The following is a 21,706-nucleotide window of genomic DNA, read 5'->3' as shown; positions in this document are numbered from 1 at the left end:
ATCCTTGCTCTTTTCCCCATTACCTCAGCTTGCACATGGCCCTGGTGAGCACCTTACTGAAATCTTCAGATCTAAGACCCGCAGCTCATGGACCATCTTCTCCGTGTCTCTTAGTTCAAATTCATGAGAGTGAATCTGATTGGTGGACCATGGATCAAGAGATCACTCAGGGTCCAATCACATCAAGGGAAAGGTGGATTGTGTTAAGGTATCAGGGGCTGAGGTCTACTAGAGAGGGCAGGTTCCTGGGTGTCCTGGTATTCATTCCAGTCACCCTATAAGGTAGAGTAGAGTAGAGGTCAGTAGTGCCCTTTCTACTACTTGTAGCCAGTGCTGAGCCAGCTTCATAGACCTCACGACACTCACCCATAGATACAATTTAATAACCCTCACCCTAACTCACATTTGATGGCATAATGATTTCTGTTTTTAAGTTCCATCCCTTTCTAAATGGCTAAAATGGTCAATTTATTGTTTATGCATAGTTCACAACAATTTTAAAAATTCCATCTTGTTCTGATGTTTGAGTTCTTCTAAATCAGTTGTTCTCCATGTGTGGTCTTCAGACCAGCAGGGTCAGCATCCCTTGAGAACTTGCTAGATATTCAAATCCTTGAGCCCCACATCAAATGCACTGGCTCAGAAACTCTGGGGTGGGCCCAGCAATCTGTGTTTAACAAGGTCTGCAGGCGATTCAGATGCACAGGGAAGTTTGAGAACCACTGTTCTAGCTACATGGAAGTCAGCTCCCACCTCCTTACCTCTTTAGCACATGGTATTTTCCAGGGAGCTTAGAATGATTGCTTGGAGCTTGGGTGTGGAATAAATAAGAAAATAATTGATCAGCCATAAACACTGTTGGTTGGGCCTCCAGGAGCCTTATTTAAACTTCTTGTTTTACAGCCATAAGTGAACACCAGGTTCTCACCATTGGGTCTGATGTTAATACTCTGCTAAGCTGTTCACCAAGTTCCAAGAAAAGGTAATGTTAGATTTCCTATTGAACTATCAATACGTGATACTTGCAGAATGCTCTTTCACGTGTGTACTCACGGGGGACTGTTGTCATCTGCCTCTTGGCCAGTGATTTTTATCCGGATGAGAAATGAAGGCTCCAAGGGGACAGCAGCAAGAAAGCCAGTCTCCCACTGCATCTGACTCTAGGCTCACGTGTTTTTGCATCCTCCCTTGTCTTTCTGCCCTTGTGAGCCTAGCGGTTTGCCCAAGTCCACACAGCAAGCAGAGCTGGGATTTTGAACCCTTGCCTTCTAGTTGAAGAGCTTGCTGGAGGTAGTGTGTGTTTGTGGAAGGCTGGGTTAGAGATAGATCTGACTGTCCCATTGAAGTTACATGACCTGAACAAGTGAGGGGAGTTCTCTGCACCCGTTTCCTCCTGTGAACTGTGAAACCTCTTTCCCACAAGGGGCCAGTAGTATAGGTTGGAGATTCAGCTGTTGCAGTGAGGCAGAAGCCTAATTCAGGGATTTTCTGAGAGGTTTTATTTTATTTTTTTAAAGATTTACTTATGTGTTTTAGAGAGAGGGAGTGAATGGTGGGGGGAGCAGATGGAGAAGCAGAGAGAGAAATTCAAGCAGACTCCACACTGAGCACAAAACCTGAGTGGGGCTTGATCCCACAACCCATGGGATCACAACTTGAGCCAAACCCAAGAGTCAGACGTTTAACAGACTGTGCCAGCCAGGTGCCTCTGAAAGGTTTTAATCTATGGTGTGGTTGCAGATAATTTCTTACTGAATGATTGAAGTACCAAAATTTGTAAATGGCATATTAAAAAAATTAGAGTGGATATGAGGTTACCCCCATAATGACACCCTCACACACTCTAGTCTGATATGCTTCTCAAGTGAACAAGAAAAAGATGGTGTGGTGAGCAACACCGCAGGTCGGTTCCCTAGATCCCTCAGCCTTCTATGGGTGTGTTAAAACGCATGAGTTCACGCAGCATTTGTTGACAAAGGACAAAGACTGGAAAGAAGCATTTGGCTTCCCAGACTTTCAGGTAGAGCTCTCCTTGTCCTTCACCTTAGACTTCACTAGGACAGCTCAGTCTAAGGTCATACACTTTAGCTGCTACCACCTCTTTGTCCTTTTCCTCTCCCAACACTTGTATATTCTGTTGTTCAGTCCTCTCCACTTACTTTAAGCCAGCAGGTCACACCAACAAGCCCAAAGCAGCTGCTGCATGTAAGACTTTGTCCTGGGAGTATGAACGGTGGAAAGAGGAGACAGGCCAGAACCGCTCCCTGACCACGCTTGGCATCAGTGGAGGCATGCTGGCCACATCTTTTCAGAAAATAGTACTCAAGAGGCCATAAAAAGGAGGGCTACCTTGAAAGCTCAGTGCCTGCAAAACCACAAGATGTCATGTAACACCTGTTCCAAGGCTCTCCCTCTAAACCTTGGCCTGAAGCAAAAGTCCAATGCCTGCTAACAGTAACCTGACATCCAGGGGTCCTCACTCAGGTGGACATCGGTGGACAGCCCACTGGGGGCTGGACAGCCCAGAGGGGAGACAGGCCCACAAATGACTCTAATGCCAGACTGTGAGAGAAGCACTGCTCTCCAGATGGGGGAGAAAGAGCATTATCTGGGATGATCCGAGGTGGCTGGGGGCAGGGGAGGGACAGCTGAAGGAGGGCTACCTGAAAGGCCTAGGTATAGGGATCAAGGCTTCCTGTGCTAAATCTCTTCCCAAGTTAGGCAAACCCTAGACTCCCCGCATTAAACCTTTAGAGGGGCGCCTGGGTGGCTCAGTCATTGAGCGCCTGTCATCAGCTCAGGTCATGATCCCCCCAAGATCAAGCCTCGCACTGGGCTCCCAGCTTGGTGGGAAACCTGCTTCTCCCTCTCCCACTCCCCTGATTGTGTTCCCTCTATCACTGTGTCTCTCTCTGTCAAATAAATAAATAAGAATAAAATCTTAAAAAAAAAAAAAACTATAGAGTAAACGAGGGGCACCTGGCTACCTCAGTCAGAAGAACCTGTGACTCTTGATCTCAGGGTTGTGAGTTTTAGCCCCACTTTGGGTATAGAGATTACTGAAATAATTTTTAAATTAAAAAAATAAAAAGCCTTTAGAGCACACTGTATTTTGTCCAGGAGCTGTTTGTTTATTTCTTCAAGACCTAATTTCTTCCAAGCTAGGAGGACAGCCAGGATCAGGAGGGCTGGGTCAGAGCAGCTGAGGCTGTTCACTGAGTGGGTATTACTTGTGTCCTGATTGTGCTCCAGAGACCTGCATATATTATGGATAATCCATAACTATAGATCATTCCCCCCCCCCACTGCTGTTTTAGCAAATGTATTAGCGAATGCTTCATAAAACAGGAGGTGTTTAGGTTTGGAAAACCCAGCTTTGCTCCATGGCATTGAGGTCCCTCTGCAGTGTCCCTGTCGCTTCTACCAGTTCTGTGCTCTGTGCCAACCTAGTACTAATGTCATCCTCTCTCCACAAGATGGCATTTGGACAGGAGATGCTCTTGGATTGCACGTCCTTGGGCCTCCCTCACCCCCACCCCATATATTTTCTTCCCTGGACCGAACACACCCACCTCCATAGACCTTTCCTCAAGGTTGCCCTCTGGTGGTATAACTGCCACAAACTTTAAAAAATTATTTATTTATTTATTTATTTATTATTAATTATTTTTATTAACGTATAATGTGTTATTTGCCCCAGGGGTACAAGTCTGTGAATCGTCAGGCTTACACATTTCACAGCACTCACCATAGCACATACCCTCCCCTGTGTCCATAACCCAACCACCTTCTCCACACCAGCAACCTTCAGTTTGTTACATGAGATTAAGAGTCTCTTATGGTTTGTCTCCCTCCCAATCCCATCTTGTTTCATTTTTCCTTTCCTACCCCGCAAATTCCCCACTCTGCCTCTCAAATTCCTCATATCAGGGAGATCATATGATAATTGTCTTTCTCTGATTGACTTATTTCGCTCAGCATAATACCTTCTAGTTCCATCCATGCTGTCGCAAATTGCAAGATTTCATTTCTTTTGATGGCTGCATAGTATTCCATTACACACACACACGCACGCACACACACAAATGTACATATATACACATACACCACATCTTCTTTATCCATTCTTCTGTTGATGTACATCTAGGCTCTTTCCACAGTTCGACTATTGTGGACATTGCTGCTATAAACATTTGGGTGCACGTGGCCCTTCAGATCACTGCATTTGCATCTTTAGGGTAAATACCCAGTAGTGCGATTGCTGGGCCGTAGGGTAGCTCTATTTTCAATTTTTTGAGGAACCTCCATGCTGTTTTCCAGAGTGTCTATACCAGCTTGCATTCTCATTAACAGTGAAGGAGGGTTCCCCTTTCTTCACATCCTTGCCAACATCTGTCGTTTCCTGACTTGTTAATTTTAGCCATTCTGACTGGTGTCAAGTGGTATCTCACTGTGGTTTTGATTTGAATTTCTGTGAGGCTGAGTGATGTGGAGCACTTGTTCATGTGTCTGTTGGCCATCTGGATGTCTTCTTTGCAGAAATGTCTGTTCATGTCTTCTGCCCATTACTGCCACATGCTTTTGAACTGTGCTTTCCATCCCGCAGGACAGTATTTGGAGATTGGGAAATCAATTCAGGGTTTGTTGTTAGAAAAAAGTGTTTTATTTTAAAAAATGAAGGATGGAAAGACAGAAGGAGAGAAATGGACTAAAAATAAAACAAAATAGAAAATAGACTATTCATGTAAGGATAGCATTTTTACATTCTGTTTTATTTCAAATCTATATTTGTCTGAATTTTATTATATGAAATATTAAAATATATAAATATCTACACACAAATGTAGTGATGTATGGTTAAAAGCACACTTGTTTATAAAGATTTTATTTATTTGAGGGGCTCTCAGTGAGTTGAGCTTCTGCCTTTGGCTTGAGTCATGATTTCAGGGTCCTGGGATTGAGCCCCGCATTGAGCTCTCTGCTCAGCAGGGAGCTTGCTTCCTCCTCTCTCTCTGCCTGCCTCTCTGCCTACTTGTGATCTCTCTCTGTCAATAAATAAATAAAATCTTAAAAAATTTTATTTATTTGAGGGAGAAGGAGAAGCAGACTCCCTGTTGATTAAGGAACCCAACAGGAGGCTTGATCCTAGGACCCTGGGACCACAACCCAAGCCAAAGGCAGATAGTTAACCAGCTGAGACATCCAGATGCCCCTAAAAGCACAGACTGCTGTATGACTTGCAAACTGTGTGATCAAGGAGTTCTCATTTAAAAGAAAATGAGATATGAGTTCATTTACATTAAAAAGGCTGGAGACGGATAATCTAGAGAAGGTATAATTATTGGGAATCCAGGCTCCTATCTCATTTTGTCATCCTTAGTAAGGCTTCTATCTTATGGCCCCGGATGGATGCTTGAGCTCCTACTTTTATATCCACAGTCCAGGCATCATGGAGAAAGGACTGCCACTCACCATGCTCCTTCAGTACCCCAGGGCAGGTCCCAGTGGAAGAGCTAGAGTTAATATTGAGCCACTGCATATCAGTAGAGCTATACCAGTAGCTCAATTATTGAACTGCTTCTGTACCAGCTTGTAACTAGGTGCTGGTCTGCTGATGCCCAGAACTTACTCATTTCTTAAAGTCTCAGTTTCCTTTTCTGCAGGATAAGGATACATAATTGTAGTACTTATCTCATAAATCTGTAAGTATTAAATAAGAGACCAACATTCTTATCATAGTGGCCAGTACAGAATTAAGGCATAATGAATTAAAGCCATCATTATTGGCTATGTTGTTTTTATTTAGTTAATTAAGTTATTGAGAGGTCGGGGAGGGGCAGGGGAAGACAGTAAATCTTTTTTTTTTTTTTCTTTAAGATTTTATTTACTTATTTGACTGAGAGAGACACAGCAAGAGAGGGAGCACAAGCAGGTGGGGTGGGAGAGGGAGAAGCAGGCTTCCCATGGAGCAGGGAGCCGGATGCAGGGCTCAATTCCAGGACCCTGGGATCAGGACCTGGGCAGAAGGCAGAGGCTTAACGACTGAGCCACCCAGGCACCCAAGAGAGTAAATCTTAGGCAGGAGCCCAGCACAGGGCTTGATATCAGGACCCTGAGATCATGCCCTAAGCAGAAAAGAGTCCAGTGCTTGCCCAAGAAGCCACAGAGGCACCCCAATTAGCTATGTTTTTTATAAATAATAATAAGGAAAAAATGGCATAGAACCAAAGACAGTACTCAAGGACAAGCTAATACAGGGAACAGTGGGCTTGGCACAGTGTTTGACTCCTGCAGGAGCAATAATAACTGACCTAAGAACAGGCAGTAATAGTAATTTCCCCACCCATCAGTCACTTCCTGTCGACAACTTTGTGGGTATGGTTTTTTACCTCCGTGTTTCTGGAACCTCCCCTGATGACCCACGTTGTCGCTCTCCCTCTGTCTCAGGGCGGAGGTAAGCCGCAGAGTCATCCCTGTGTCCCTTTGTCTTCCCAACCCTGCAGCGGGCCCTGCTCTCGGACTGGCAGCCGGTCCCTTCAGGCCTCCGCGCCACGGGATGTGGGGCGCGCAGCCGGCTCCTCGCCTCAAGGCTCGGCCTACCGGAGAGTCTGGGCAACCTTTGCTAACCAGTCCAGGGCTGAGAGAGACGCTTTCCTGCGGGATGTTTTCCCTGAAGACTTCCTCTGGGGTGTCTCCACCGGAGCCTTCAACGTGGAAGGCGGCTGGGCCGAGGGCGGAAGGGGGCCGAGCGTCTGGGACCCGATGGGGCACCTGAATGCCGCCCGGGGCGCAGTGACGCCAGAGGTGGCCAGTGACAGTTACCACAAAGTGGACATCGATGTGGCCCTGCTTCGGGGCCTCCGAGCCCAGGTGTACAAGTTTTCCATCTCCTGGTCCCGCATCTTCCCCAGCGGCCGCGGGCACCGGCCCAGCCCCCAGGGCGTCGCGTACTACAGCAGGCTCGTGGACAGCTTGTTGGCTGCGGGCATCGAGCCCATGGCTACGCTCTTCCACTGGGACCTGCCCCGGGCGCTGCAGGAGCATGGCGGGTGGCAGAACGACAGCGTGGTGGACGCATTCCTGGACTATGCGGCTTTCTGCTTCGCCACCTTCGGCGACCGCGTGAAGCTGTGGGTGACCTTCCACGAGCCGTGGGTGATGAGCTACGCCGGCTATGGCACTGGCCGCCATGCGCCAGGCCTCTCCGACCCAGGCGTGGCCTCTTTCAAGGTATGTCTGGGCCCACCTCACTGGGGGAGACATTTCTCTGGGAGTAAGTCATTTTCTCTTCCCTTCAGCAGGACTTTCCTTTTTGTCCTTTAAAAGAAGCCAGAAGTGGGAGGGGAGGCACTGGAAATTGTTAATCACCTTATTTTTCCAGATGCTGTGCTGGCACTTGGAAAACAGTCATTATGTCCGTGGCACAGCGCAGCTGGCTGAGGGAATTGGGGGTCGGAGAACAGAAACTGCTTCCAACGGTGTCCGTAGAGGGCTGGCGTTTGGGGCCAGAATTGGGGCCGGCACATTCTCCATGTGGAGAGTGGAAAGTGACAGAAAACCGAACCCAGACTAACCTAAGCAAAGAGGGAATCTGTCTCTGTAGGAAACTGAAAAGCTGGGTTTTAGCTGGTCCCAGTGGAGTTTGATCAGACCTAGAACGGTGCCACTAGTACTCAATTTTTCTTCTTCTCTTGCCCCCCCTACTGGCTTTCTGCTTGAACTGCCTGCTAACCAGATGGCCGCAGCCCGGCTCTCCTCCAAGACCAGCAGGAAAGCAAGCTTGCCTCTCTTCTGGCATTCCCAGCAAATGCCTTCCTGTGTCTTGTGGCTGCTGCCTGGGTTGCATGCCCACCCCCGAGCCAGTCACTGGGTCTAGGCTAGGGGACTAGAATGCACTGGCTGGTCTGGGTCCCCATGCCCCCTCTACCCTTCACACACTGGCTGAGAGGAAAGGAGGGAGAAAGGGTTCAGCTTTCCAGAGGCTAGTCAGTGTAGCATTCCCATAAGAAGGGGAAGTATATACTGGAGACAATAATTTAAATGGCTTAGTATAGGCCCTTTCCGTCCTTTCCATATTTCTTCAAAATCTCAGCCTTCCCTGGCAGCCTTCTTCAGGATGAACTGGTTAGTCTGGCTTTCTCCCACCACACTTGGGGTTCTCTTCCTGAAATAGGAGTCTTTGCCTCATACTAGTTGTTAAAGAGGACGCTATGGCTCATGTCCTTGAGATATAAAGCTTTTTGGAGATGATACAAATACACATAAGAAAATTAGAGAACAGGGCACCTGGGTGGCTCAGTGGGTTAAAGCCTCTGCCTTCAGCTCAGGTCATGATCCCAAGGTCTGGGGATCGAGCCCCACATTGAGCTCTCTGCTCAGTGGCGAGCCTGCTTCCTCCTCTCTCTCTCTGCCTGCCTCTCTGCCTACTTGTGATTACTCTCTGTCAAAAAAATAAATAAAATCTTAAAAAAGAAAATTAGAGAACAGTCTCAAATGTCCACAATGAGAGAGAAAAATTGGAATCGGTGACTTGATGAAATGCCAAAAAATCATAGCACTGAAGTCAAGGCTTCTACTCTGTTCTCATTCAGCAAGTGACCATACACACTGAAAGAGAACACTTCTGAAAATGGAAGGTTGGAACTTTTCTCTTCATCTCTTCATTGTAAAACTCATACTAACCTCTTCTCCTTAGGCTTCTTATCCCTACAAGTGTGGCTCCTGGAAAGCCTACCTCACTTTGGTCCTTCACATCTTGCTCTTATGTATTAATTAAAACAGTATAATGCCTTTAAGGGAAAATTTCATAGAAAAAGTTTCTCTCCTGATTCTTCCCATGTTTCCTTCCAGTCCTGGCTCCCTTGCATTCACAGTGTACCCACAGTGCACTTGATTTAGTGCATTTTTTAAGTTGACTTTATTTTTTATAGTAGTTTTAAGTTCATAGCAAAATTGAACAGAAGTTACATTGATTTCCCATATACTGTCTGCCCCCCGCCACAGCTTCCCCCATTATCAACACCCCCCATTACCAGCATGGTACATTTTTTACAATTGATGACTCTACACTGACACATCACTATTACCCAGTGCCCATTTTTCACCTGACTTGTCATTAACACTTTTCTGTGTTCTGCAGCCACAATGGCTGGTTCTGCTAGTGGCCTGATAGCCCACCAGGCCCTCTGCCTTACATGGACTCATTTAGGAGGCAAGCAGTCCTACCTTTTAGAAAGGAGCGCAGTTTGCCATGGAGTTTAGGACCCAGTTAAAGACTAACATTTGGAACATGAAAAGCAGTGAGGAATTTCATTTCTAGGGCCTATTTTGATATGAAATTTTTCAATAATAAGTGTCATCATCTTCAGAAGGTAAAAATGAAAAAGGAAAGAAGCTATGCAGCCACAAGCTCCTGCCTGCACTCCAGGTTTCTGCTTGGTGCTTGTATACACTTTTTAAAAAGATTTTATTTAGGGGCGCCTGGGTGGCTCAGTGGGTTAAAGCCTCTGCCTTCAGCTCAGGTCATGATCCCAGGGGTCCTGGGATCGAGCCCCGCATCGGGCTCTCTGCTCAGCGGGGAGCCTGCTTCCTCCTCTCTCTCTATCTGCTTCTCTGTGATCTCCGTCTGTCAAATAAATAAATAAAATTTAAAAAATAAATAAATAAAAAGATTTTATTTATTTATTTGACAGAGAAAGGGAACACAAGCAGGTTGAGTGGGAGAGAGAGAAGCAGGCTCCCAGCTGAGCAGGGAACCCAATGTGGGGCTTGATCCAAGGACCCTGGGATCATGACCTGAGCTGAAGGCAGATGCCCAATGACTAAACCACCCAGGCACCCATGTATCCACAATCTTCTTTAGTGCTTCTAAATGAATCCATAATTACTGCTTCTTGCAGAAAAGGAAACTGAATGAGAAAATTGAGTTTCCTGAGCAAGTTAGTGACAAAGTCAAGATTAAAATCTATGTGTATTATACTCCAGGCACACCTCTTTTGCCTGTTTCCCCAAGGTGCTCTGCCAAGGGAAGCTATTGACTTTTGTAAGACCTTGAGTTAAGTCTACAAAGAGGTTCCTGGGCATGGGTTTTCTTCCTAGATTTCACTATAGAAAGGAGGACAGGTAGGTTAGAATTATCCCATTCCTTGTATGGCGACTAAAATGATCCTCCCAAATTCATTGTTGATGAATTAGTCAATAAGGATTATTGAGGGCAAAGGCAGAATAGCATTGTTTGGGACAATATAGGCCTAGAGTCAGACTTCCTGCATTCTACCCTCTCTGGATCTTGTTTCCCTCATTGTACAGTGGTAATAATAATTATACTTGCCATATAAGGTTGTTGTAAGAAATACATGAGAGAATTCATTAACAATGTTTACTATGAAATATGGTGCTGCTGCTGCTGCTATTGACCTGTCTGTGGTGGTGGTGACTCATTGACATTGTCATTGACTTACTGTGTCTGTTGTCTGCATTGTTGATCTTGCCAGCACTGGTGTTGATGGTGTTGTCAGTGTCAACAATGTCCATGTCCTTGATTTATTGACATTATTAGCATCTGTCTTAACTTCTTATTGATATTGTTGACTTGTTGACATTGGCATTAACTTGCTGATGACTTGCAGATGTTGTTTATGTTACTTTTTTTATTGATGTGGACATTTTCACTGTTAATGTTGTCATTAACATTGGTAACCTTGACATTGGTGTTAACTTGTTGATATTGTAGACTTGTTATTGGCTTATGATTGTTGGCTTTGCTGTTGGTGGTTATGAAGCACTGTATTCCCTTCTTTCTTCCTCACAAGGTGGCTCACTTGGTCCTCAAGGCTCATGCCAGAGTTTGGCACCACTATAATAGTCACTATCGTCTACAGCAGCAGGGACGTGTAGGCATTGTGTTGAACTCAGACTGGGCAGAACCTCTGTCTCCAGAGAGGCCCGAGGACCTCACAGCCTCTGAACGCTTCTTGCATTTCATGCTGGGCTGGTTTGCACACCCCATCTTTGTGGATGGAGACTACCCTGCTGCCCTGAAGGCCCAGATCCAACAGATGAACCAACGGTGCCCCAGTCCTGTGGCCCAGCTCCCTGAGTTCACCGAAGAAGAGAAGCAGCTTCTGAAAGGCTCCGCTGATTTTCTGGGTCTGTCTCATTATACCTCCCGCCTCATCAGCAAGATCCTAGAAGATTCCTGCATCCCCAGCTATGATACCATTGGGGGCTTCTCCCAACATGTGGACCCTATGTGGCCTCAGACCTCATCCCCTTGGATTTATGTAGTACCCTGGGGTATAAGGAGACTGTTGCAGTTTGTATATTTGGAATATACAAGAGGAAAAGTTCCGATCTACCTGGCTGGGAATGGCATGCCCATAGGGGAGACCGAAGATCTCTTTGAGGATTCCTTGAGAGTGGACTACTTCAATAAATATATCAACGAGGTGCTCAAGGGTAAGAATGATGTTGGTGATTGGAAAGTGGGTGGTACTTCTCCAAGTCTTCAGAGTTTTTTTAATGAGACAAAGATAGTCTTCCAAGAAAATGAAGCCAAAGAGTAGTAGTAGTAGTAGTAATAGCATGAATCCTTCACATTACTCTCCCCCAGAAGCCTCAAGTTTTTGCTTCTGTGTTCTTATTTCCTATAATGCCTCCTTCTCCATTCTGCCCATCTGAGTCTTAGCCACTGATCAGGAATCATCTTCTTTTAATGCATTCATTTAACAAAAATGTATTCAGTGCCTATTATGTGCCACACATTGCATAAGAGTGTAGGGGTAAAACATTGAACAAATATCACTTTTTCCCAGAGGACACTCAGAGTCTACAGAGGAACCCAGAAAGTTACAATATAGGATGACAATGGCATTATAAGATGGAACTCCAACCCATTAAATCTTCCCTCATTGTTCTGGCCACATTAATCTCCATCTTCTTTAACCAGCTATAACATCTACATTCCACACCATTAACTTTGACCCAGTTAATTCATACTTACAGAATCATTCTTGCCTAACAAAGCTTCAAATGTATTTTAAATTTTTAAAAAATTTTAATTCCAGTATAGTTAACATACAGTGTTATATCAGTTTTAGGTATACAATGTAGTGATGACAATTCTATACATTACTTAGTGCTTATCATGATAAATGTACTCATAATTTCCTTCACCTATTTCACTCATCTCCACACCCCCCTCCTCTTTGGTAACCATCAGCTTGTTCTATGTGACTAAGAGTCTTGGTTTGTCTCTTGTATTCTTTGTTTGTTTTGTTTCTTAAATTCCATATATGAATGAAATCATATGGTATTTGTATTTATCTGATTGACCTGTTTCATTTGGCTTTATACCCTCTCCATACATCCATGTTGTTGCAATTGGTAAGATTTCATTCTTTTTTATAGTTGGGTAATATTGTGTTGTATATATAAATACCATATCATTTTTTGATAGAGACTTGGTCTGCCTCCAAAATTTGGCTGTGGTAATTAATGCTGCAATGAACAGGGTACATACATCTTTTTGAATTACTGTTTTTATATTCTTTGGGTAAATACCCAGTAGTGGAATTACTGGATCATAGGGTAATTCTATTTTTAATTTTTTGAGGAACTTCCATGCTGTTTTCCCCAGTGGCTGTAGTAATTTACATTCCCACCAACAGTGCATGAGAGTTCCTTTTTCTCCACATCCTCACCAGCACTTGCTGTTTCTTGTGTTTTTTATTTTAGCCATTCTGATGGGTCTGAAGTGATATTTCATTGTAGTTTTGATTTACATTTTCCTGACGATGAGTGTTGTTGAACATCTTTTCATGGGTCTGTTGGCCATCTGTATGTCTTCTTTGGAGAAATGTCTGCTTGTGTTCTGCCCATTTTTAAAATTGGATTATTTATTTTTTGGGTATTGAGTTGTATCAGTTCCTTATTTTGAATACTAACCCTTTTTTGGATATGTAGTTTTCAAATATCTTTTTCTATTCCAGAGGTTGTCTTTTAGTTTTGTTGATGGTTTCCTTGGCTGTGCAGAAGCTTTTTATTTTGATGTAGGCCCAATACTTTATTTCTGGTTTTGTTTTGTTTGCCTCAGGACAGATCTAGAAAGATGTCGATATGGCCAATATTAGAGAAATTACTGCTTATGCTCTCTCTTTTCTATGATTGTTATGGTTTCAGGTCTCATATTTATATTTTTAATACATTTGAGTTTATTTTTGTGTATGGTATAGAAAACTGGTCCAGTTTCATTTTTTTACATGTAGCTAACTTTTCCTATGCTATTTTTTGAAGAGACTTTTCCCCATATGCCTTTTTATTCTAAGTAAAAAGGAATGGCAAATAGTTTTCATCTCATATGTCAGTGCTAATCAACTGATTATGGCGATAAGTGGCGAGTCACCTGCCTATGTTAAGGGGGCTATGTTGAGAAGATTTCAAGGCCTTGTCTAGATTTCCTGAGGCCACTCTCTCTTATACTCTGCTTGTACCCTTAGCATCAAGATTACAATTTTGTAATCTTCACAATCCTGGAATCCCTTTAAGAGATTATCTCAAGTGATCTTTGAAACAGCCTTGTGCAGAAAATAGAGGCATATATTTTAAAAATATTTTATTTATTTGAGAGAGAGCATGTATACAAGCTGGGAGTTGGGGGAGAGACAGAGGAAGAGGGAGAAGCTAGCTCCCCAGGGAACAGGGAGACCAAAGTGGGGCTTGATCCCAGGATCCTGGGATCATGACCTGAGCTGAAGGCAGCTGCTTAACTGACTGACGCACCTAGGCACAGTAGGGGCAGATATTATCTTGATGGGACAATTGTGAAAAATAATGCTCAGAGAGATTACATGATGTGCCTGATCAGCCAGTGAGAGGCCTTTTTACTTCTGTCTCAGCAATACCCTATGACAAACCTATGAGACTTCTATTCATCTTTGTTTCCAGAGCCTTTTACAGCCTGGGACAGTGTAGGTGCTTATTAAATTATTTATTGAATGATTAAGTAAACTATACATAGCATATGAATTATGCCTCTTATACAATTAGTGTTTGTTGAGATTCTGTGTAATCTGATAAAAATAGGGCTTAAGACTTTGCTGGTTCCCACTTTGAGCCCAAAGCTGTTGCTTTACTCTGAGGCTGGTTTTTCCTTGGCTCACCAGACTTCTTTTTTTCCTCCTCCTCCTCCTCTGCCTGCCTGCCTGCCGAGAGGCAGGCAGAGACAGAGGAAGAAGCAGGCTCCCTGCTGAGCAAAGAGCCCAATGCAGGGCTTGATCCCAGGACCCTGGGACCATGACCTGAAGGCAGAGGCCTTAACCCACTGAGCCACCCATGTGCCCCAAAAGGAAAACCTTTAAATAGCAACATCAGTAATGGAGACTTTAAAATAATCCTGAATTTTGTTTCTCTCTGTAGCTATCAAGGACGACTTGGTGGATGTTCGATCTTACATTGCTCGTGCCCTCATGGATGGCTTCGAAGGCCCCTCTGGTTACAGCCAGAGGTTTGGGCTGCACCACGTCAACTTCAATGACAGCAGCAAGCCGAGGACTCCCAGGAAGTCTGCCTACTTTTTCACCAGCATCATTGAAAAGAATGGTTTTCTTCCCAAGGTAGTAAAGAGACTGCCATCACCCAGTACATCAAACTTTCCACCTAAAATGAGAGCCTTCACTTTTCCATCTGATGTGCCCTCCAAAGCTAAAGTTGTTTGGGAAAAGTTCTCCAACCAACCCAAGTTTGAAAGAGATCTGTTTTACCATGGCACTTTCCGGGATGACTTTCTGTGGGGTGTGTCTTCATCAGCTTATCAGATTGAAGGAGCTTGGGATGCTGATGGCAAAGGCCCCAGCATCTGGGATAACTTCACCCACACACCAGGGAGCAATGTGAAAGGAGGTGCCACTGGAGACATCGCCTGTGACAGCTATAACCAATTGGATGCAGATCTGAATATGCTTCGAGCTTTGAAGGTGAAGGCCTATCGTTTCTCTCTCTCCTGGTCTAGGATTTTCCCAACGGGAAGAAACAATTCTATCAACAGACACGGTGTTGATTATTACAACAGGCTGATCAATGGCTTGGTGGCAAGCAACATCTCACCCATGGTGACACTGTACCACTGGGACCTGCCCCAGGCTCTCCAGGATATTGGAGGTTGGGAAAATTCTTCCTTGATTGAGTTGTTTAACAGCTATGCAGACTTTTGTTTCCAGACCTTTGGGGACAGAGTCAAGTTCTGGATGACCTTTAATGAGCCCACATACCAGGCATGGTTAGGTTATGGCTCAGGGGAGTTTCCTCCACAGGTGAAGGACCCAGGCTGGGCACCTTACAGGATTGGCCATGCAATCATCAAAGCTCATGCCAGAGTCTATCACACTTACAATGAGAAATATAGGCAGGAACAGAAGGGGGTAATCTCTTTGAGTCTTAGTACACACTGGGCAGAGCCCAAGTCACCAGAGATCCCGAGGGAGGTGGAGGCAGCTGACCGAACGCTGCAGTTCTCACTGGGCTGGTTTGCCCACCCCATTTTCCGAAATGGAGACTATCCTGATGCCATGAAGTGGAAAGTGGGGAATAGGAGTGAACTTCAACACTTAGCCACTTCCCGCCTGCCGAGCTTCACTGAGGAAGAGAAGAGGTACATCAGGGGCACAGCCGATGTGTTCTGCCTGAACACCTACTCCTCCAGAATTGTGCAGCACAGAACACCTAGGTTAAACCCACCCTCCTATGAAGATGACCGGGAGACAACCGAGACGGAGGACTCTTCATGGCCTGCCACAGCAATGGACAGAGCTGCGCCCTGGGGGATGCGAAGACTGCTCAACTGGATCAAGGAAGAGTATGGCGACATCCCCATTTACATCACCGAAAATGGAGTGGCGCTGACCAATCCAAAAGTGGAAGATACCGACAGGATATTCTACCACAAAACCTACATCAATGAAGCTTTGAAAGGTAGGTGAGCATTGATACCCCCCTTACAATCTTCCAGCATCCATATGTCACATGCCTGAAATGGTTTGGCAGAGTGGATTACAGACCATCAACAAGTCTCTCTTAAGGCCCAACTCCATAATTCTTTTCCCTTCCGAGGTTACATATCCCTTTGGAAATCTAAAAAAAAGCTATGGTCATCTTCCCACACATACAGAGTATTTTCATGGGTCCATCCATTCCTTATTGAGCAACTGCTGTGTGACGAGTTCTAGTCTAAGTTCAGTAACAAAAAGATAACACGGAGCTTATATTCTGGTGAGTTCCAGGCACCCCAGAACAAGAAACTCTTCTCTAATTCACATTTGTATGATTAACTTCCAAAGTGGGCTGAGACTCTTGCTTTGAGGCACATTCCTTTTCCCCAACAAAAGAATTTGATTTTGCAAAGATTGGCCATTAGTCATTGCTTTGAGGGCACCAGTGCTGGCAAAAAAGACCAGGTGATTTGTCTATCTGGGCACACATTATTTGTGTGTAGAAGGTAACAGCTTAGGACTACAGTCTTCAATGAGGTGCCAGTCTTGGCTGGGCTTCTTGGTGAACCTCACCCTCCTGGTGTAAAGTTCTTCTCTTCTCCCTTTGGGATGTTCCCAGCCTACAGACTCGATGGTGTAGACCTTAGAGGCTATTCTGCATGGTCTCTGATGGACAACTTTGAATGGCTGAATGGCTACACAGTCAAGTTTGGACTGTACCATGTTGATTTCAACCACACAAACAGGCCTCGCACAGCAAGAGCCTCAGCCAGGTACTACACAGAGGTCATTACCAACAATGGCATGCCGCTGCCCAAGGAAGACGAGTTTCTCTATGGACATTTTCCTGAGGGCTTCATCTGGAGTGCGGCTTCTGCTGCTTATCAGGTGAGAAGCCCGGGATCATTCAGCAACATCTGTTGCATACCTCCTAAGTGCCAGGCTGTGGGCTCAGTGCCAAGGGCAGGATGGGTCAGGTAAGAGCACAGGGTTCTCATAGACCTGTGGGAAGGAAGTACTAGGTGCCATGTGGGGAGTCACAGAGGTCCTTTCCCTGGGCAGCCCGGCTTCTTCACATTCCCGAATTCAGGCAGACCAGCGTGGCTTCTAGGGCTGTGCTGAGATGGGTGTTCAGAGGCAAAATGGAGCAGGTGAAGTTAAGCACCAACACTTAGGCAGAGACATGCAAACAGGAAGCTTCTCTGCTAGAATGTGTCTCTTATCACCCAGTCTCTTCCAAGCAGGCAGTTGACTCAGAGTGGCTGTCACAGGGGCCTGGGCCTGTTCTGATGTCCTGACGACATCCCAGTGTCAGCTTATTCATGCCAAATGAAGCTCACCAATACAGAAAACATAAGGGTTTACTTTTCTCCCAGAAAAATGAAAGATAAAAAGCAAAGAGTGACTTGCCCAGGCAGTTAGTGGGGAGTCTCTGCTTTATATCTTCTGCCTCCGTTGATTGTCTTTGAGGCAGGAGTTGGGGGGATCTGTGTGTTCCCTGTGGGACCTGCTCAGGATCAGCGTGGTGAGCTGATGTGACCCTGGGTGTGCTTAGCCCTTGGCTGTGTTCTATATAGAGCTGCTGAAAATGTTTTTGAGGGAGGTGAGGGTTAGGTACCCCAGATGACCGCCCTGCTAGTTTACAGTGGAGTCTCAGACCAAATTCTGCCGTGTTGAGACATGATTAAGTAAATGTACAAACACAGAAACTGTTCATGGAGCCTGTTCCGTGGGGTGGAGGCAACCCCAGTTCTTGGTCCTCTTCAGGGCTCTGGCCAACACCTTGCATGAAAGAATCATTGGAAGATCTATCAAGATTTCATATTCTGTTACTCTCACTTCAGGCCAACAGAACCCGCTGTCCAGGGTTTCCCCAGTTCAGCCTGATGGACACTGGCATGGATGATTCCATGTTGTGGGGCTTTCCTCTACCCTATTGGGTGTTTAGAAGCCTCCCTGGTCTGTAGCCACTAGATTGTAGGACATTCCTCCCCAACTTGTAACAACTAAATATGTTTCTGAAGGTTGCTAAATGTCTCTTCAGAGGAAAAATAGCCCCTGGAAGAAAACCACCACCCCACAGGTTTACAGCTGGACACAGGAAGGGTTAGGAATTGATTCTAGGGCACAGGGTACAGATGCTACAGGATTCTTAATCCCGGTCTGTACAAGGGATAGGAGTGTCTTAAAAAGCTTTTAGCCAGCCCACATCTTGAATGATTAAATCAGCATCTGCAAGCCCCCTTTTCTATTCATCAGGTGGTCAGCAGGCACAATTCTCTCCATTTGTGACCTTCAATCGTCTAATTAGCAAAGTGTCACATATAAAAATTGATGGGAAGAGGGAGATTCAAATTAAAACCACATTGAGATATTATCATACACCAGTTAGAATGGCCAAAATTAGCAAGATAGGAAACAACATGTGTTGGAGGGGATGTGGAGAAAGGGGAACCCTCTTCCACTGTTGGTGGGAATGCAAGTTGGTGCAGCCTCTTTGGAGAACAGTGTGGAGACTCCTCAAGAAATTAAAAATAGAGCTTCCCTATGACCCTGCCATTGCACTCCTGGGCATTTACCCCAAAGATACAGATGTTGTGAAAAGAAGGGCCATCTGTACCCCAATGTTTATAGCAGCAATAGCCACGGTCGCCAAACTGTGGAAGGAACCAAGATGCCCTTCAATGGATGAATGGATAAGGAAGATATGGTCCATATACACTATGGAGTATTATGCCTCCATCAGAAAGGATGAATACCCAACTTTTGTAGCAACATGGACGGGACTGGAAGAGATTATGCTGAGTGAAATAAGTCAAGCAGAGAGAGTCAATTATCATATGGTTTCACTTATTTGTGGAGCATAACAAATAGCATGGAGGACAAGGGGCGTTAGAGAGGAGAAGGGAGTTGGGGGAAATTGGAAGGGGAGGTGAACCATGAGAGACTATAGACTCTGAAAAACAATCTGAGGGGTTTGAAGCGGCGGGGGGTGGAGGTCAGGGTACCAGGTGGTGGGTATTGGAGAGGGCACGGATTGCATGGAGCACTGGGTGTGGTGCAAAAACAATACTGTTATGCTGAAAATAAATTTTTAAAAAATTGATGAGAAGTGCTTAGAGTGCGGGCTATAGCTATCTGGCTAGATATCACCTGGTTGTACATTTTTTTTTTACCTTAAAGATTTATTTGAGAGAGCAAGTGAGAGAGAGCACTTATGGGGGGAAGAGCAGAGGGAGGGAGAGACAGTCTTAAATAGGCTTTGCACTGAGCACGGAGTCCAACACTGGGCTTGATCTCACAACCCAGAGATGAGGACCTGAGCGGAAACCAAGAGTCAAACACTCTCAACTGCCTGCACCAGCATCCCCCTACCCCTGATTACACATGCGTTCTTTTTAAAACCTTTTATTTGGAAATCTTTTTGAACAGAGAAAAGTTGCAAAAATAGTAGAGGACTCCTATAAACCTTTTCCCCATATTACTCAACTGTTTAAAATTTTACCATTTGCCTTATTTTCTGTGCATGTGTATACATAAACACAGATATATGTATATGAAACTGATTCTATCACTTGAATGAGAAGGTGTTTGCCTGGTTTCTCTACTATAAAATTATTAAGTGTTCTGTAGTTATAAATAGTAAGTATTTTGTGGGGAGCTACTTGGAGACCTTGTAAGTAACCTGTTCCTCATCAAATTTTACCCACTACTCTAGCAACTGTTAATAATTTTTGCCTGAATTATTATTCAAATCTCACTGAATGATTATTCAGTGAGAGCCAACAGTTATTTTCTCATTTTATCATTCCGCTTATATTTATGAAGTGGCATCCAACAGAAGGGTCAAGCTTTGACTTTTCCCCTAATTACTTATGCTCTATAAATATGCATCAGCAGCATGGCCTCATGAAGTCCTGTTTTATTCAATGAGTTATAGTTTTGTTAGTACTATGCGTTTTTTTTTAAGTATTATGTATTTTTTTTTAAAGATTTTATTTATTTATTTGACAGAGAGAAATCACAAGTAGATATAGAGGCAGGCAGAGAGAGAGAGGAAAGCAGGCTCTCTGCTGAGCAGAGAGCCCGATGCGGGACTCGATCCCAGGACTCTGAGATCATGACCTGAGCCGAAGGCAGCGGCTTAACCCAATGAGCCACCCAGGCGCCCCAAGTATTATGTATTTTAATGCTCACATTTTCCCACATTTTACTATGGGGAGTGCCTTTTAGCCAGATCCTATGTCCTTTCTACATGGTCCATCATTCCTTGAGCACTTCGTTAGTTCTTCGTGGTACAAGATGCTCCTGGCTCATCTTGGGCCTTTTCTGCCCCCGTCCTGTAACCATCCCTTTCCCAAATGAGCCCCAGCCTCTTAGACTGGATGTGGGCATTTAGAACCCGAGGTCTAGGTGCTGGGTGTGCTCACTGCCATTCAGGGGTCAGCATTCTTCAGCCCTTGCAGCAGACAGAGCCAGGAAATACAAGTGTGAACATGTGCGCGCACACGCGAGCACACACACACACGCACTTGTATGTATTTCTACATCCACCCCATCTCTCTAAGTAGACTGAAAAATAGTGAGTTCATACTGATACCTCCGATTCCAATCCAACTCCACAGGCTGAATGCTGGCCTTTCCATCACCCATATTTGTATCTCTTTCTCTAGTGATGAAAAATCTAGCTCCTAAGAGCGTCAACGCTGTCACTTATTTTCTCCATTTCCCTGCATTAACTAATCTCCCAGCCACCAAGGCCATCTCCTAAACTGGAGTGTGCCTACTGGCCCTGGGCCCGCCGCTCTTCTGGGGGCTGTGCAGGCCACCCCTGGGCGTGCTGGGATACCAGCACTACCTTAGTGGCCTCCAGTCATATAACATCACATCATCTGTGCTGTAGTGCTTTAAAGTCAAGTAGGGGCTCCTGGCTGACCCGATTTCAGCTCTGGTCATGATCTCAGGGTTGTGGGATCGAGCCCCATGTTGGGCTCCTCACTTGGCAGGGAGTCTGTTTGGGATTCTCTCTTTTTCTCTCTCTCTCTGCTCCTGCCTCCCAACCCGGCTCATGCATGCTTGCTCTGTCTCCAAAATAAATCAGTATTTTTTTTTATTTTTAATTTTTTATAAACATATATTTTTATCCCCAGGGTTACAGGTCTGTGAATCACCAGGTTTACACACTTCACAGCACTCACGTAAATTATAGAACTTGTACCTGTTCCATTACCTAAGTCTGTAAGTAGGCATTTGTCTAGTGGCTTATGGTCAATTTCCCTATAAGATAGGTAGGTAGGAGAGAAAGGAGGCACAGGAGCCACAACACGGGTCCTAATTAGGAATTCTGCCTCCAGGGGTGCCTGGGTGGCTCAGTGGGTTAAGCAGCTGCCTTCGGCTCAGGTTATGATCCCAGGGTCCTGGGATCGAGTCCTGCATCGGGCTCCCAACTCAGTGGGAGCCTGCTTCTCCCTCTGCTCTGCCTGCCACTCCCCTTGCTTGTGCTCTCTCTCTGACAAAATCTTGAAGGAAGGAAAGAAAGAAAGAGGAAGGAAGAAAAGGAAGGAAGAGAAAGAAAGAAAGAAATTAATTCTGTCTCCACAGCTGGCATCAGTGGTATTTGTTTGACCATGGCTGGGGTTGGAGGCATGGGGCATTGTTCATTCAGACTTGTAGTGAGCCCATGCCAAAAACCAGACACTGCCCTGTTAAGTGCTGGGACACCA

At 45.1% G+C, this 21,706-nt stretch overlaps 1 protein-coding gene across 1 annotated transcript in view; it reads left to right on the top strand.

Moving 5' to 3' along the window:
- LCT (lactase) overlaps nt 1-21,706 on the top strand; it is a 52,026-nt gene that overhangs the window by 17,580 nt on the left and 12,740 nt on the right. The window contains exons 5-9 of the mRNA XM_059166733.1: nt 904-982; nt 6,504-7,230; nt 10,812-11,457; nt 14,416-15,966; nt 16,603-16,871. Coding sequence (XP_059022716.1) covers nt 904-982; nt 6,504-7,230; nt 10,812-11,457; nt 14,416-15,966; nt 16,603-16,871 — 3,272 coding nt within the window. The remainder of the gene's footprint in view (nt 1-903; nt 983-6,503; nt 7,231-10,811; nt 11,458-14,415; nt 15,967-16,602; nt 16,872-21,706) is intronic.

The sequence above is a fragment of the Mustela lutreola genome, chromosome 3 (assembly GCF_030435805.1).
Source record: "Mustela lutreola isolate mMusLut2 chromosome 3, mMusLut2.pri, whole genome shotgun sequence".
In the NCBI taxonomy this organism is placed as follows: domain Eukaryota; kingdom Metazoa; phylum Chordata; class Mammalia; order Carnivora; family Mustelidae; genus Mustela; species Mustela lutreola.
This window is presented reverse-complemented; position numbering and strand designations above follow the sequence as displayed.